Source organism: Herpailurus yagouaroundi, unplaced genomic scaffold (genome assembly GCF_014898765.1).
Source record: "Herpailurus yagouaroundi ecotype Mexico unplaced genomic scaffold, PumYag 77, whole genome shotgun sequence".
Lineage (NCBI taxonomy): Eukaryota > Metazoa > Chordata > Mammalia > Carnivora > Felidae > Herpailurus > Herpailurus yagouaroundi.
In genome coordinates this window covers 59287447-59299823 of record NW_024412388.1, presented here as the reverse complement: position 1 = coordinate 59299823, position 12377 = coordinate 59287447, and the positions used below count along the sequence as shown (strand labels likewise).

General features: G+C 41.3%; 1 protein-coding gene across 8 annotated transcripts in view; it reads left to right on the top strand.

Annotated features, from left to right (window-relative positions):
- Positions 1-9488: 9488 nt before the first annotated feature.
- Positions 9489-12377, top strand: part of PTGER3 (prostaglandin E receptor 3) — a 201234-nt gene continuing 198345 nt past the window's right edge. For 3 of the 8 annotated variants that reach the window (XM_040470627.1, XM_040470632.1, XM_040470633.1), the window contains exon 1: positions 9490-10609. In XM_040470627.1, coding sequence (XP_040326561.1) covers positions 9716-10609 — 894 coding nt within the window. In that variant the 5' untranslated portion in view covers positions 9490-9715. Of the gene's footprint in view, positions 10610-12377 lie in introns of all 8 variants that reach the window. The other 5 variants (XM_040470628.1, XM_040470630.1, XM_040470629.1 and 2 more) reach the window with 3 other exon arrangements.

Sequence of the window (12377 nt, the reverse complement as noted above, 5' to 3'; positions counted from 1 at the left end):
CTAGGAAGCTTATGAGGAAAGCTACATAGTATTCAAGGATGTAAAAATACCTGGGTTTGAAGCTAAAAGGATATAGGACAGCCCTTTTCCCATTACCTTAATTTAGTGGGGGAGTACTTATAAAATATGGTAGAAATAAAGTCTGATAAAAATGGGAAGAATTAGTCTTGCCTGGATGAAAGCAAAATGCTTTACAGGAATTGACTTCAGTAGTCCTGAAGGAAGGAGATGGTTTGTAGATGAATGTGAGCTAAATGGTGAAGGCTCAAGTTTTGATCATGTTTTTAGAGGACCAAAAATAACCATGGCTGTGAGAAACCTTGGAGAGAAGGAACCTCTTGATCTGTCAGGATTAAACTGGACCACATTGAACATTGACTGAAAACAGTGAGTTACGGAGATGTACTGAGAGCAAAGATTTTGTATTTACTCCCAAAGATGAAACAGTCATAGCCTATTATCAACCTCATCACAAAGGCTGGGTATCTCCCACCTGGATGTAATAGGAAGTAAAGTTGAATGGGTGTGATCCAGGGGTAGAATTGACAATGAGATTTGATGTTTATCTTCTGGAGTGAAACTTCCTGATTTGAATTTTTACTTTATGGTAGCTTTATCACCCTGGGAATGTTCATTGTGCCTGGTACATGAGTACACAGCGAATACTGGCATTTGTGAGTCTGGTAAGCCAATTAGGTAGCAAATAAGTAGCAAACTGTTTCCTCTGCATTTGAAAGATTTGATGTCTTATATGAGCAAAAGTGGAAAGAAAAGGAAATGTCAGGATTTATAAGGAATTTACATGTAAAAAATCTTGCTCAAGGATTACAAAGACATATTTAACACATTGAAAATTTTAGGCACACCATTGGACTTTTGTCATTAGTGCCATTTTGATTGCATTTGCTGGGACTTTTTGAATCAATATGATCTCTTCATTTTAAGATCCCTAATTTTTTTTCATCATTGGATGAGTTAGCACAGACCTTTTAGAGGGTAATTTGTCAGTATCAATATTTAGAATATAACCAAAGAATTGTGTTATTCAGTTATTTACATATGTCGATTGAGTCTGCTGCATGCCTGACCGTGAACTAACTAGTTAATGACTAGATGGTAAAACAGCAAGGTATTCTAGTGAATCTATCAAAACTAAGAAAACAATAATTACAAATTTTGATGAGTACCATGAAGTAAATGAGTGGTGGGTAGAAGACCTAAAGGTCAGAATTGGGAGAATAATTCCTGAAAGATCTATACCAGAGTTGCTAAGTCTATGCTAACATGATAACCTTAAGGCTGGTGTAAGGCATAAAGAGTAAAAAAATGAAGTGGTAGAGGTAGACACTCTTATCATGCAAAGCCGCTAGGCCATAGAAAATAATTTAAATAGATTCTACAAACAGTTGGGAAATACTGAAAGGTTTGTAATAGTCCTAGTTAGCTTTAAGCAAATTTGGCTACTTCTTGGAGAACGGATTAGAAAGACCTACTTTATGGGAAAAGAATAGAAGCCTTGCTTAAGCAGATTACAGCATTTGTGTAATCAGTGTAGTCCTAATATTGGAGTTATGTGAGTAATGTATTGGGCTTAGAACATGGAAGTAAGATTACAACATGAACACAAAAGGAAGACGGTAAGTGATTTATTTATTTTTTATATTAGACTGTGCATGCACATGAGTAGGGGAGGGGCAGAAAGAAAGGGAGGGAATCCTAAGCAGGCCCTGTGCTATCAGTGGGGAGCTTAATCTGCGTTTTGATCTCTTGAGCTAAAATCAAAAGTGGGATGCTTAACTGAACCATCCAGGTGCCCCCATGAAGGTAAGTGATTTAAACCATTAAAAGATTCATTCCTCAAGAAATAGTAAAAGTACTAATTTAAGGTAAACTTTCACAGTCAAGAAAGCATTTCAATTTCCACAATAACCCCGAAAGGTACAAGAAGTTAATAACAGGATAATAAAACTTTAATAATTCTAAAAGAGCTTTCTTAAAGAGAAAAACATGAAATACAACAATAGGCTAGCTAAACTACCTGTAGTTAAGTGAAAATGGATTATACACCCCAATTATATGTTGTCACACTGGATTAAAATCCACAAAACCCCATTATAGCTATAAGTTATGCATTCAGAGTAAGAACACAGGTTGAAAATAAGGTGGAAAAAAGTTACCAAGCAAATACCAGTATGTGGCAATATTAATACAAACACAACAGATTAAGCTAGTATTAGAACAGGAACTGTATAGTGATAAGAGTCCATTTAACACTAATGTCAAACTTGGAAGTGCACTTCAGCCCTGGCTTCTCTTAAAGCATTTCCATATCAACGTCTAAAGCTTCAAAATGTTAGGACTGACAGGGTGAATAGATCTGTGTATTTGAAAATCATAATACCTTTCTCTATGAAGAAAAAGGTATTATGAATAAACATGATCAAGTAGACCTACTTGGTTATTGTAAAACATTACATCTAACAACTGCACATAGAATATTTACACGTAGGCTGTTGAGCCATACAACAGTTCTCAAAGGATTTATAGTACAAAATACATTCATTGACCAGTGGAATTAAACGGACTCAATAGCAAAACTAGAAAATAATTAGGATTTAACATCCCCATATGGCAAGGAACAAGTGATGGAAATTTAAGATATTCTGAATGGTAATGAAAATACCCTCAAGATTCCGCTAAAGCACTACTTAGAGGGAAATGTGTAATTTTGAAACCATGTATTAGGAAAGAAGCTACACCAATATCTATGTTTCCATGTCAAGAACATAAAAAACAGATCAAACAAAGTAGAAAATGAGAAAACAAAACTAGGCAGAGAACTTTTGCTTCATGACAAGATTTATCCTTCCACCCAAAACCACACAATATATTAAAACAGGGTTTTTCAGTACACTGAACTAGGAAGACCGTGATAATCTGATAAAGGGAAACAAGGCTAACCCTATTGAATGCCAATTTACTCCTTTGAGAAGATTTCTGAGATACATCACAGGAGTTCCCTAGGTGGAGATTTGCAATTTTCCCTGAGTTTGGATGGAGTAGGAAGGACAAGGCCACTAAGATGGCAAGTAACAGGAGAGGTGCATGCATGTGGAGATCCTTGGTTGGTCCTCCAAGTCTTCAGGTGAGCCATGGTCAGCATATGTCTGAAAGGAGACTGCGACGAGTCCAAGAAGCTCTTAAGAACCCCAAGCATATAAACAAAATTACAGCAAATCTACCCCATATGATAGCCCATCAAAAAGTAAGTTAAACTTCAACCTCGTTACCATCTGCTAAAAAGTAAAAAAGTAATCTATTTTAAAGATAATACTGGAGGGAAAATATTTCAGAATGTAACTTGGGTGTATGAATCAAGGGGAGACCTTAAGTTTCTTAAGAATTCCCAAAACCAAAAAGGAAAAGTTCATTTTTTTTTCTGAATAAATGGTTTACATAAGATAATCCAGACACAAAAAGTAAAAAAGGCAAATGACAAGGTAGGAAAATGAGAAATCGGTATCTCTAACAGTACAAAGAGCTCCTACAAATTAATAGCATATGACAATCCAATAAAAAATGTGCAAAGCAAAGCGGAAGTTAATCCAATAGAAAATGTAAAAGCAATTAAAGAAGTTAATACACATGGAAATAGATTTAACTTCCTTAATGAAGTTGGATTTAAGTTCACTAGTATTTATGGAAATCCAATTTAACAAAATATATTTTACCCATCAGATTGTAAATATTATAAACAGCAATACTAGTTCAGGGCTGGCAAATGTAGAAGCAGAAATTCATGTACTTTGAGTGGAAATATCTTTGTGTGAGCATAGAAAAAAATTGGAAAAAATATACCTCAATCTGTTAATAAGGGTTTGGGGAGTGAAAGGAGAAGTGAAGATACTATTAGCATCTTAAAATATAATTAAATGCTTTAAACTTGTCGTTTTAGCTCAATTTGTTATAAAATTTTTAATTACAAAATCAAAGCAATTTAAAAACTATTGTGGTAGATTAAGTAAAAGGTGGCAGTGATCTGAACCAGGTGGTAGATGTGGAGATGGAGACAAGTGAATGTAGATGAAATATATTTTGAATTAGAATATTACTGGATGATGTGCTGGAAAACATGGTAGAGAAGGAGGACTCAAGGATGGACATTGGAATTCTGGCTTCAGTAAGTGGATGGTATATTGTATTCTGAGATGGGGAAGACGAGTAGAACAAGGAGTGGGGAAGAAAATTTGAAGTTCCATTTAAATGGGATGAAGTTCTATCTAAATGGCATGACAAACAGTCAATTGGATATATGAAACGAGTTCAAAAAAGACGTAGACTGCAGATGTAAATTTGGGGGTCATCAGTGTACAGCAGTTCACTTCTGAGGATCTGTCATGTAAAATACGTCCTACAAGTATGCACACCAATATACACAAGAATATTTGTTGCACCATTGCTTCTGATAGCAAAAATTACAAATAGTCCAAAGAGAAAGAATTTGGATTATTCATGGTATTTAAGAAGAATGAAGAATTTGTATGCATACTGACAGAGAATCATGTTAAATGTTAAAAGACAAGTTGGAGAGTACTTCCAGTAAGGATGGGAGACTAAAGAAATCATTAATTTTTCTCCCATTTTAATTTAGAAGATTAAGCATAATTACATGTAATCTACAGTCCATTTTGTGTGGTATGAGATAAGGTTTATGTCCATTTTTATTTTCATACAGGTATCCATTTTTTTCAGTGCCTTTGTTGAAAAGACTTTATTAACACTTGCTGAAAATTAATTGAACATGTATGGATGGATGTGTGTGTATACCTATCTTTTATCTGTATATCTGTAACCCTCCCCCCCCGTGTGTGTGTATAGCCATAAATATCTACCTATTTAGATATAAGTAGATATAGTATTCTGTTCCATTGAACAGATATGTCTGTCTTTATGCTATTATCACACTGACCTACAGATAACAATGAAAATCTGGTTTAAAATTTTAAAAAAACAATTAAAACTCACTGGAAAGCATTCAAAAGCATACAGAAATTGGCAAAGAGTTTAATCTCAAAACTCTACAACTAAAAGGGTAAGAATTAAGGGTTACTGGCCTTTTGGACTGAGAGAGATGTCCAACCCTCATGACTATATCTGTGGGAAATCAGTGATGGGAAAAATCAGTCTCACTGACAAAAAGTGCCAGAGATTGGAGTTCAAGGCTGAAAAGACCACTGCATATTTAAATAGGAAATCCAGGTGATAAGAACCTTAAAAAGAATGAGATAGAATTTCTGCCCAAATATATGTTTGACAGCTAAACTGTGCGTGAAAGAGAATCTCCCTGAAGCCTAGTGAAAAAGCAAGCAGAGACCAGAGTGGAACCTAGTCTTAGAAGATAAAACTACTCAAGACCTATGTCCATGACTTTGATGCTTTCCTTAAACGAGTTTATTCTCCACCCTGAGCACCTTAGGTGGCAAATAGTTGAAATTTCACAAGCTTGAAATGTAGGGCACAATCCAAAGCTGGCAGAGCAGCTCGAAATTAGAGGAGAATCCGCAGAAGAAAACCACAGACATGGTGGTCCCCATCACTGACCAACAAATTATGCAGTAGAGGGTAGATCAATCCACAGAGCAGCCGTGAGAAATCATGACAACAGAGCAGAGATAGAAAAGCAGCTGTATACCACAAAAGGAAATGTTGGCAGTCTCAATCCAGGCAAGTTAACTACCTGGTGGATGACCACATCACCTGCACCCCCAGCCCCCACCTGGCCCCAGGCCAAATCAATAATCCTCATGGAAAACAATAGAAACCATAGTCACTACAGTATATTAACTACTTAGTCCAGTTTTCAACTAAAGACTATCAGGCATGCAAAGAAACAGGAAGAAAAGTTTGAAGAAAATGCAATCAATACAAAGGGATTCAGTACACGCAGATGTTTGATTTAGCAAAAACTTCAAGCATCTCCTTTATTTTGTTGAAATAGTAATTATATTGGTTGATGTTTGGGTGTTTAAATCTACTTTGGATTCCTGAAATAAATCCCATTTGATAAAACTACATATTTTTCCATTTTTCATGAAAATTTTTCATGAATTTTTAAATTGGATTTTATATAAGAACTTACCTCCATGGCAAATCACAAAAGCCACTGAAATTAGCATTCCTTTCTTCTGTTATTTCAGATTTTAAAAATCAAGAATTTTGCACTAAAACATAAGCTCCATAAATGTAGGGATATCTGTGTGTTTCTTTTATATCTCTAACAACTAGCACAGTATCTGACAGAATAGATGCTCAATAAATATTTTTTGAATGAATGGATGGATGACTAAGAAATATGCTGGGGGCACCTGGGTGGCTCCTCTCAGGTCATGATCTTGTGGTTTGTGAGTTCGAGCCTACATCGGGCTCTGACAGCTCAAAGCCTGGAGCCTGCTTTGGATTCTGTGCCTCCCTCTCTCTGTCCCTCCCCTTGCACTCTCTCTCTCTCAAGAACAAACATTTTTTTAAAATATGCTGAAATTAGCAATTGGATCAATGGAATAAGAATTATAGATATTTTCCATCCATAATGAAGTAATGCAAAATAGTTACTGATCTTGTTTTGTAACCAAGTCTATTTTAAGATTTCTTAATGCAAGTTCAGTAGAAGTGGCAGAATATATTCATCAATGCTAGCTAAATATTGATATATGTTGTGAATTTTAAAAGGTAAGATATTTACATATTAAAATGTAAATTATTTTTAGAGAATAGTTTAAGAATACATAATAGGTGAGGGGCGCCTAGGTGGCTCAGTCAGTTAAGCCTCTGACTTTCTCTCAGGTCATAATCATGGTTTGTGGGTTTGTGGGTTCGAGCCCCGCATTGTCTGCACTGACAGCTCAGAGCCTGGAGCCTGCTTCGGATTCTGTGTCTCCCTCTCTCTCTGCCCTTTCCCCGCTCACACTTGGTTTCTCTGTGTCTGCCAAAAATGAATAAACATTAAATTTTTTTAAATTAAATAGATAATGGGTGATTATATACTTTAAAATTTTTAAAAAACATTTGAATATGTGGTCTTTTCAATGATCTGACTCTAATACTCCACTGGTCTGTTGATTAGACATGATAGTTTGTGCAATCCAAGGAAAACAAAATGACCATAGTTATGTATTAATTAGTACACCCCTAAGAAAGATATCAGAGGTTCCTTAAGCAAAACATATTTGTCATTTAGAAATTCTCTTTAATATGCTGTACAGCATGTTATTAGGTTGGTCACTAGAGGGTGCTGGTGTTTCAGACCAACACAATTCAGGCTATTTCTGCCTTGACACTAAAAAGTGCCAGCCAGAATCCATCTGGCAGCATCCTATTCCATGGCTCCTCAGATTCCCTAAATCACTTGTTTACAAGGTAAGTAACTAAAAAGCTGACAACTTAGAATAAGATGAAGCAAATCACTGAAAGGAGGAAAATGTTACACAAAAGATCTGAAATGCAACATATTTAATGCACTGGTATAGAGGTGAGTAAAGAGTCTAACATTAACTCTGTTACTGTTACGAAGTCAAGTTAGCTACAACATATACTGCAATGGGGGAAGTAAAATTTCAAAGAAGTCAAATATTCATAAAAATGAGAATAATTTTTGATATAACTGGAGAGACATTCAGCTTTGATGTTTGCTGTATGAATCATGACAAATTAAGTTTTAAAATAAAATAATTACATTAGAGTCTCATTACTGAAAAATTTAATTTGATATTTTCATCCAATATGCATTAAAGTATATATATAATATTAAATATTATCTTTTAAATGAGATTTTAGAAAAAACTTTCATGAGTTTCAGATTAATTCAAATTAATAAGACAAAAGTTTGGAGAAGATTTAAAAAGTAAACCACTTGAGTATTCCTTCCTAGCTGTCATTCTCATTAGAAACATGACATTTTAAAAGAAAATTCAAAAGTGTAAAAAAATTTTAATGACTGCAAAACAAAATAATGTCATTAATGCATGTTGTTAAAATGGAGTTGAAATTACATTTTTGCTCTTTCTCCTTTAAAAACTATATAAGGCTTATAAGCATTTTTTTTTCAAGCTCTCATACAGAGAGTTAATACAACAGCACAGAAAGAATGTGGGATCATCTCCTACCACTCATTTACACCCCCAAAAGATACCAACTAAGCTAGGAAAGGTAAAGAAACTAAGTACAGGACTTCCTCCTGAAGTCAATCTGAAGCCTGAGTAATGGTATTCATACTGCTATATGATCAGGTTTAATTTCTTAAATGAGGGGAAAAAACGAAGTCTACAAATTATTTTCAAAATCTTTTCATTTCCTGGACAATGTGAAGAGGCAGAAAAGCCAGACCCTTCCAAAATGTGGGAACAAAGTTACTGTTGTTTCTCAACTGCTAAGAGTAGTTATGGTATGGATGCAAACAAGACTAAAGATGCAGACTGCAGAATTGCTGGAAGACCTTGGGCACATCCTTTAACTTCAAGGATCCTCAGCTTACCGTCAAAGGAGGGTAATAATAGGAACAAGACCTTGGAGGATCTGATAAAACGGGAAACTGTGAAAAAAACACTAAATATTCGCTTAGTAAAAGATATTAGGCAATTATGCCCATTTTCACTAAATGTGAAGACCTTCCTAACATCTAACTAGTTTCTAGTCCTAATTGAGAATAGGCTGGCGGCAGTTTTTCATTATCTCAGATATGCAAGCGGCTGCCACCTGCCTCTAGCCACTTTAGCCGTAGCTTTTTCTTTCTTTCTTTCCTTTTTTTTTTTTTTTTTTTTTTTTTTACGGGGAGGGGGATAGAATTTAGGTGGAGAGCGGTAGTTGAGATTTCATCTTCGAATTCGGCACTCTGATTTTACTTTGTTTCCTTTATACGTATTCCCTTAAGTCTCTATGAGGCACTATGAGTATTATATTATCAGGGTGACCCCCGGGAACAGAGCTGCTTGGTCCCAAAGTATAAAAAGGGAGAAAAGTTCACATTCAGCTATGCAAAGGAGTGTGGTTGGCCCGGATTGCTTAGAAACAGGTGAGTTACACTTGCCAGGGTTACAGAAGAGCTCCGGGAGGAGGATCCGGCCCCTGCAATAAGCGTTGGCGGATGGGTAAGGAGCGGGGCGGACGTTCGGGTCTGCCTTGGCGACTTGCCTGTGGTCGGGAAGCACGGGGAGACATTTTAGCCCGGGCCGCCCACGCTCGTCTGGCAGAGGAGAGGAGGGGGCGCGGCGCAGCGAAGGGCGGACTGGCTGGGCGTCCCGTCTGGCCAGGAGTCGGGGCAAGAGGAGTCCTCCTGAGAGTTTCCAGCCCTGGCGGCCAGGGCAGCGGTCACGCAGCAGCCGGGGGAAGCGCGCAGTTGCTCCTCCAGCCCCCCGCCCCCGCCCCGGCGCGCTTCGGCCCACACCCCCGGGCGCCCCGCCCTCCGCGGCCTTATAGAAGGGGCCGGCACCTCGCGCGCCTCGGAGCTGCAGGCTTCCCAGAGCCGACGGCGCGGCTGCCTGAAAGCCCAGGCGCCGTGGCCAGAGGAGAGAAGTGAGGCGGCGGCTACGCCCCGCATCATGGAGGGCAGCCCGGCCCCAGCCTCAGTCCGGGTGGACACCGACCTTCGCCGCCGCCCGCGCCCCTTCCGCCAGCTCCCGCTGCTGCTCTCCGGGCGCCGTCCTCTCCTCACCTCGAAGCCAACATGAAGGAGACCCGGGGCGACGGGAGCGCCCCTTTCTGCACCCGCCTCAACCACTCGTACCCGGGCATGTGGGCGCCCGAGCGCTCCGCCGCGGCGCGGGGCAACCTCACGCGTCCCCGCGAGCCCGGCGAGGACTGCGGCTCGGTGTCCGTAGCCTTCCCGATCACCATGCTCATCACGGGCTTCGTGGGCAACGCGCTGGCCATGCTGCTCGTGTCGCGGAGCTACCGGCGCCGGGAGAGCAAGCGCAAGAAGTCGTTCCTGCTGTGCATCGGCTGGCTGGCGCTCACAGACCTGGTCGGGCAACTGCTCACCAGCCCGGTGGTCATCTTCGTGTACCTGTCCAAGCAGCGCTGGGAGCAGCTCGACCCGTCGGGGAGGCTGTGCACCTTCTTCGGTCTGACCATGACTGTCTTTGGGCTCTCCTCGCTCTTCATCGCCAGCGCCATGGCCGTCGAGCGGGCGCTGGCCATCCGGGCGCCGCACTGGTACGCGAGCCACATGAAGACGCGCGCCACCCGCGCCGTGCTGCTCGGCGTGTGGCTCGCGGTGCTCGCCTTCGCCCTGCTGCCGGTGCTGGGCGTAGGCCAGTACACTATCCAGTGGCCCGGGACGTGGTGCTTCATTAGCACCGGGGGAGGGGGCAACGGGACTAGCTCTTCGCACAACTGGGGCAACCTCTTCTTCGCCTCCACCTTTGCCTTCCTGGGGCTCTCAGCGCTGGCCGTCACCTTCGCCTGCAACCTGGCCACCATCAAGGCCCTGGTGTCCCGCTGCCGGGCCAAGGCCACGGCGTCACAGTCCGGCGCCCAGTGGGGTCGGATCACCACCGAGACGGCCATCCAACTCATGGGGATCATGTGCGTGCTGTCTGTCTGCTGGTCGCCCTTACTGGTACGTAGTTCCTGCGTGTGTGCGGAGGTCTGGGCGGGCGGGCGCGCCGGCGGGCCAAGGAAGCCTCTTGATGGCGGCAGCACTTGCAGGGGTGTGTTGGCAACCACAGAGGACTGGAGAGGCCTGTGGCCCGCTATCTTGGTTGTGGCTTCAGAGTTGAGCTCCTCCTTTACTTGCCGAGCACCTTCCAAGTGCCAGGCATCGCGTTAGGCTTTGTTTATGCAAGCGTGGAGGCCACGGGGCTGCTCCCATCCTAATTGGAGGGAGTAGGAGGATGCCCAGGTGTCATTCCAGTGCGTGTACAGAGACACAGATTTCTAATGGGTGCACTAGGGGCAGAATGGCTGTGACAACTGTAGCCTGCTGCTGTGCGTTTTCTCCTTATTTCAAGTATCTCTTGCATGTTGAGGTGATTTTCAGTCTGCAGAAATATTCTACCTGCAACAGCAGGCGGGCACAGCCCTCTTGCAGCTTCTGACACACTGCGTGCCCTCCCAGCACAGCCAGGCTAACCTTCCTTGCAGGTTCACTCTTGATGGAAGCAAGAGAGTGAAGGAAGACCCCTTTTGCCGCTGCAGCCTGCCTCAGCCCTTTGGAATGGTGCTGTACCCTCTAGGGAGTGCTTGAACCCACATTCAGTCAATGGGACCCCAAGGCCTGGGAACTCTGACCAGCCTTTGGGCTGGAGCAAGACCAGTCCTGAGATAGGAAGATAGGGGTTGCTGCACTGCCTAGCTCCTGGCAGAGGGGCACAGCCTGGGAGCAGGTGATGTTTACCCATGCTCCTTGTGTGGCACCACACACTTACCTGGTTTTTTTTTCCAGATTTTCCTCTGTGGTACTTTTAGCTGGAGATTTCTATGAGTAAGTGTTGTTTATGAGTACCTGATGAGTGGATGTTCATTTAGGTTCCAAGCAGCCTGGCTTAATAGGAAGCATTGCAGCAAGCGTGACCTGGTCACTGGCAGAGTTATAGCAGATTATATATTGGACTTGGAAATTTAACAGACCGTCGTGGAAAACTTCTGAAATCCGTGAACACAGTTCAGAACCCACTCCCACATGGTTTTTCTTTTAGTTTTTTTTTATGTTCTACATCACATGAAATTTACCATTTTTAAGTGTGCAGTTCAGTGGTGCTAAGTATATTGCCATTGCTGTGCACCATGTTTACTTTTAAATCCCTTGTATTTAAAAACAGAACCTTGGTGCCTTTCCCCTTCCCACACTCCCCTGCATTTGACAAAGCAGATAGCCTAGAATACCTGTGTTTAACTGGTACAGTATATTTAGAGCACAGGTCTTGGCTCCAAATCAGTGACATGTGGGCACAAGGAGTTATGCTGGGACCTAGCTGCCCATAAGTGGCCGTGTGGTCACAGATCTCTGTTCCAGGAACTAGAACTCAGGCTAATGTAATCACCGTAGCTTATCAAACCCAGCATCAATTTTAGACACCTTTACTCCTGTGGTTGAAGAATGAGGTATACAGGTGGCCAAACAGAAGGGGAAAAGAGTTCTAAAAAAATAAACACTTTATTAAAGTGTGGTAATTAACATAACTTTAAAGGCAAACAGAATATCTGAATTTTTCACAGTTGACATTTAAGACCCACATCTTTGAGTCTGCTCTTACCACACACTTTATATCCTAAAAGAAATGCAGTTAAATCGTATGAATAAAATGCTTACCTATACAGTTAACCGGATGAAGAGAAACTGTGTAGTGTTTTTATTTCAAAACTTTGATTCTAATGTGACGGGCCTG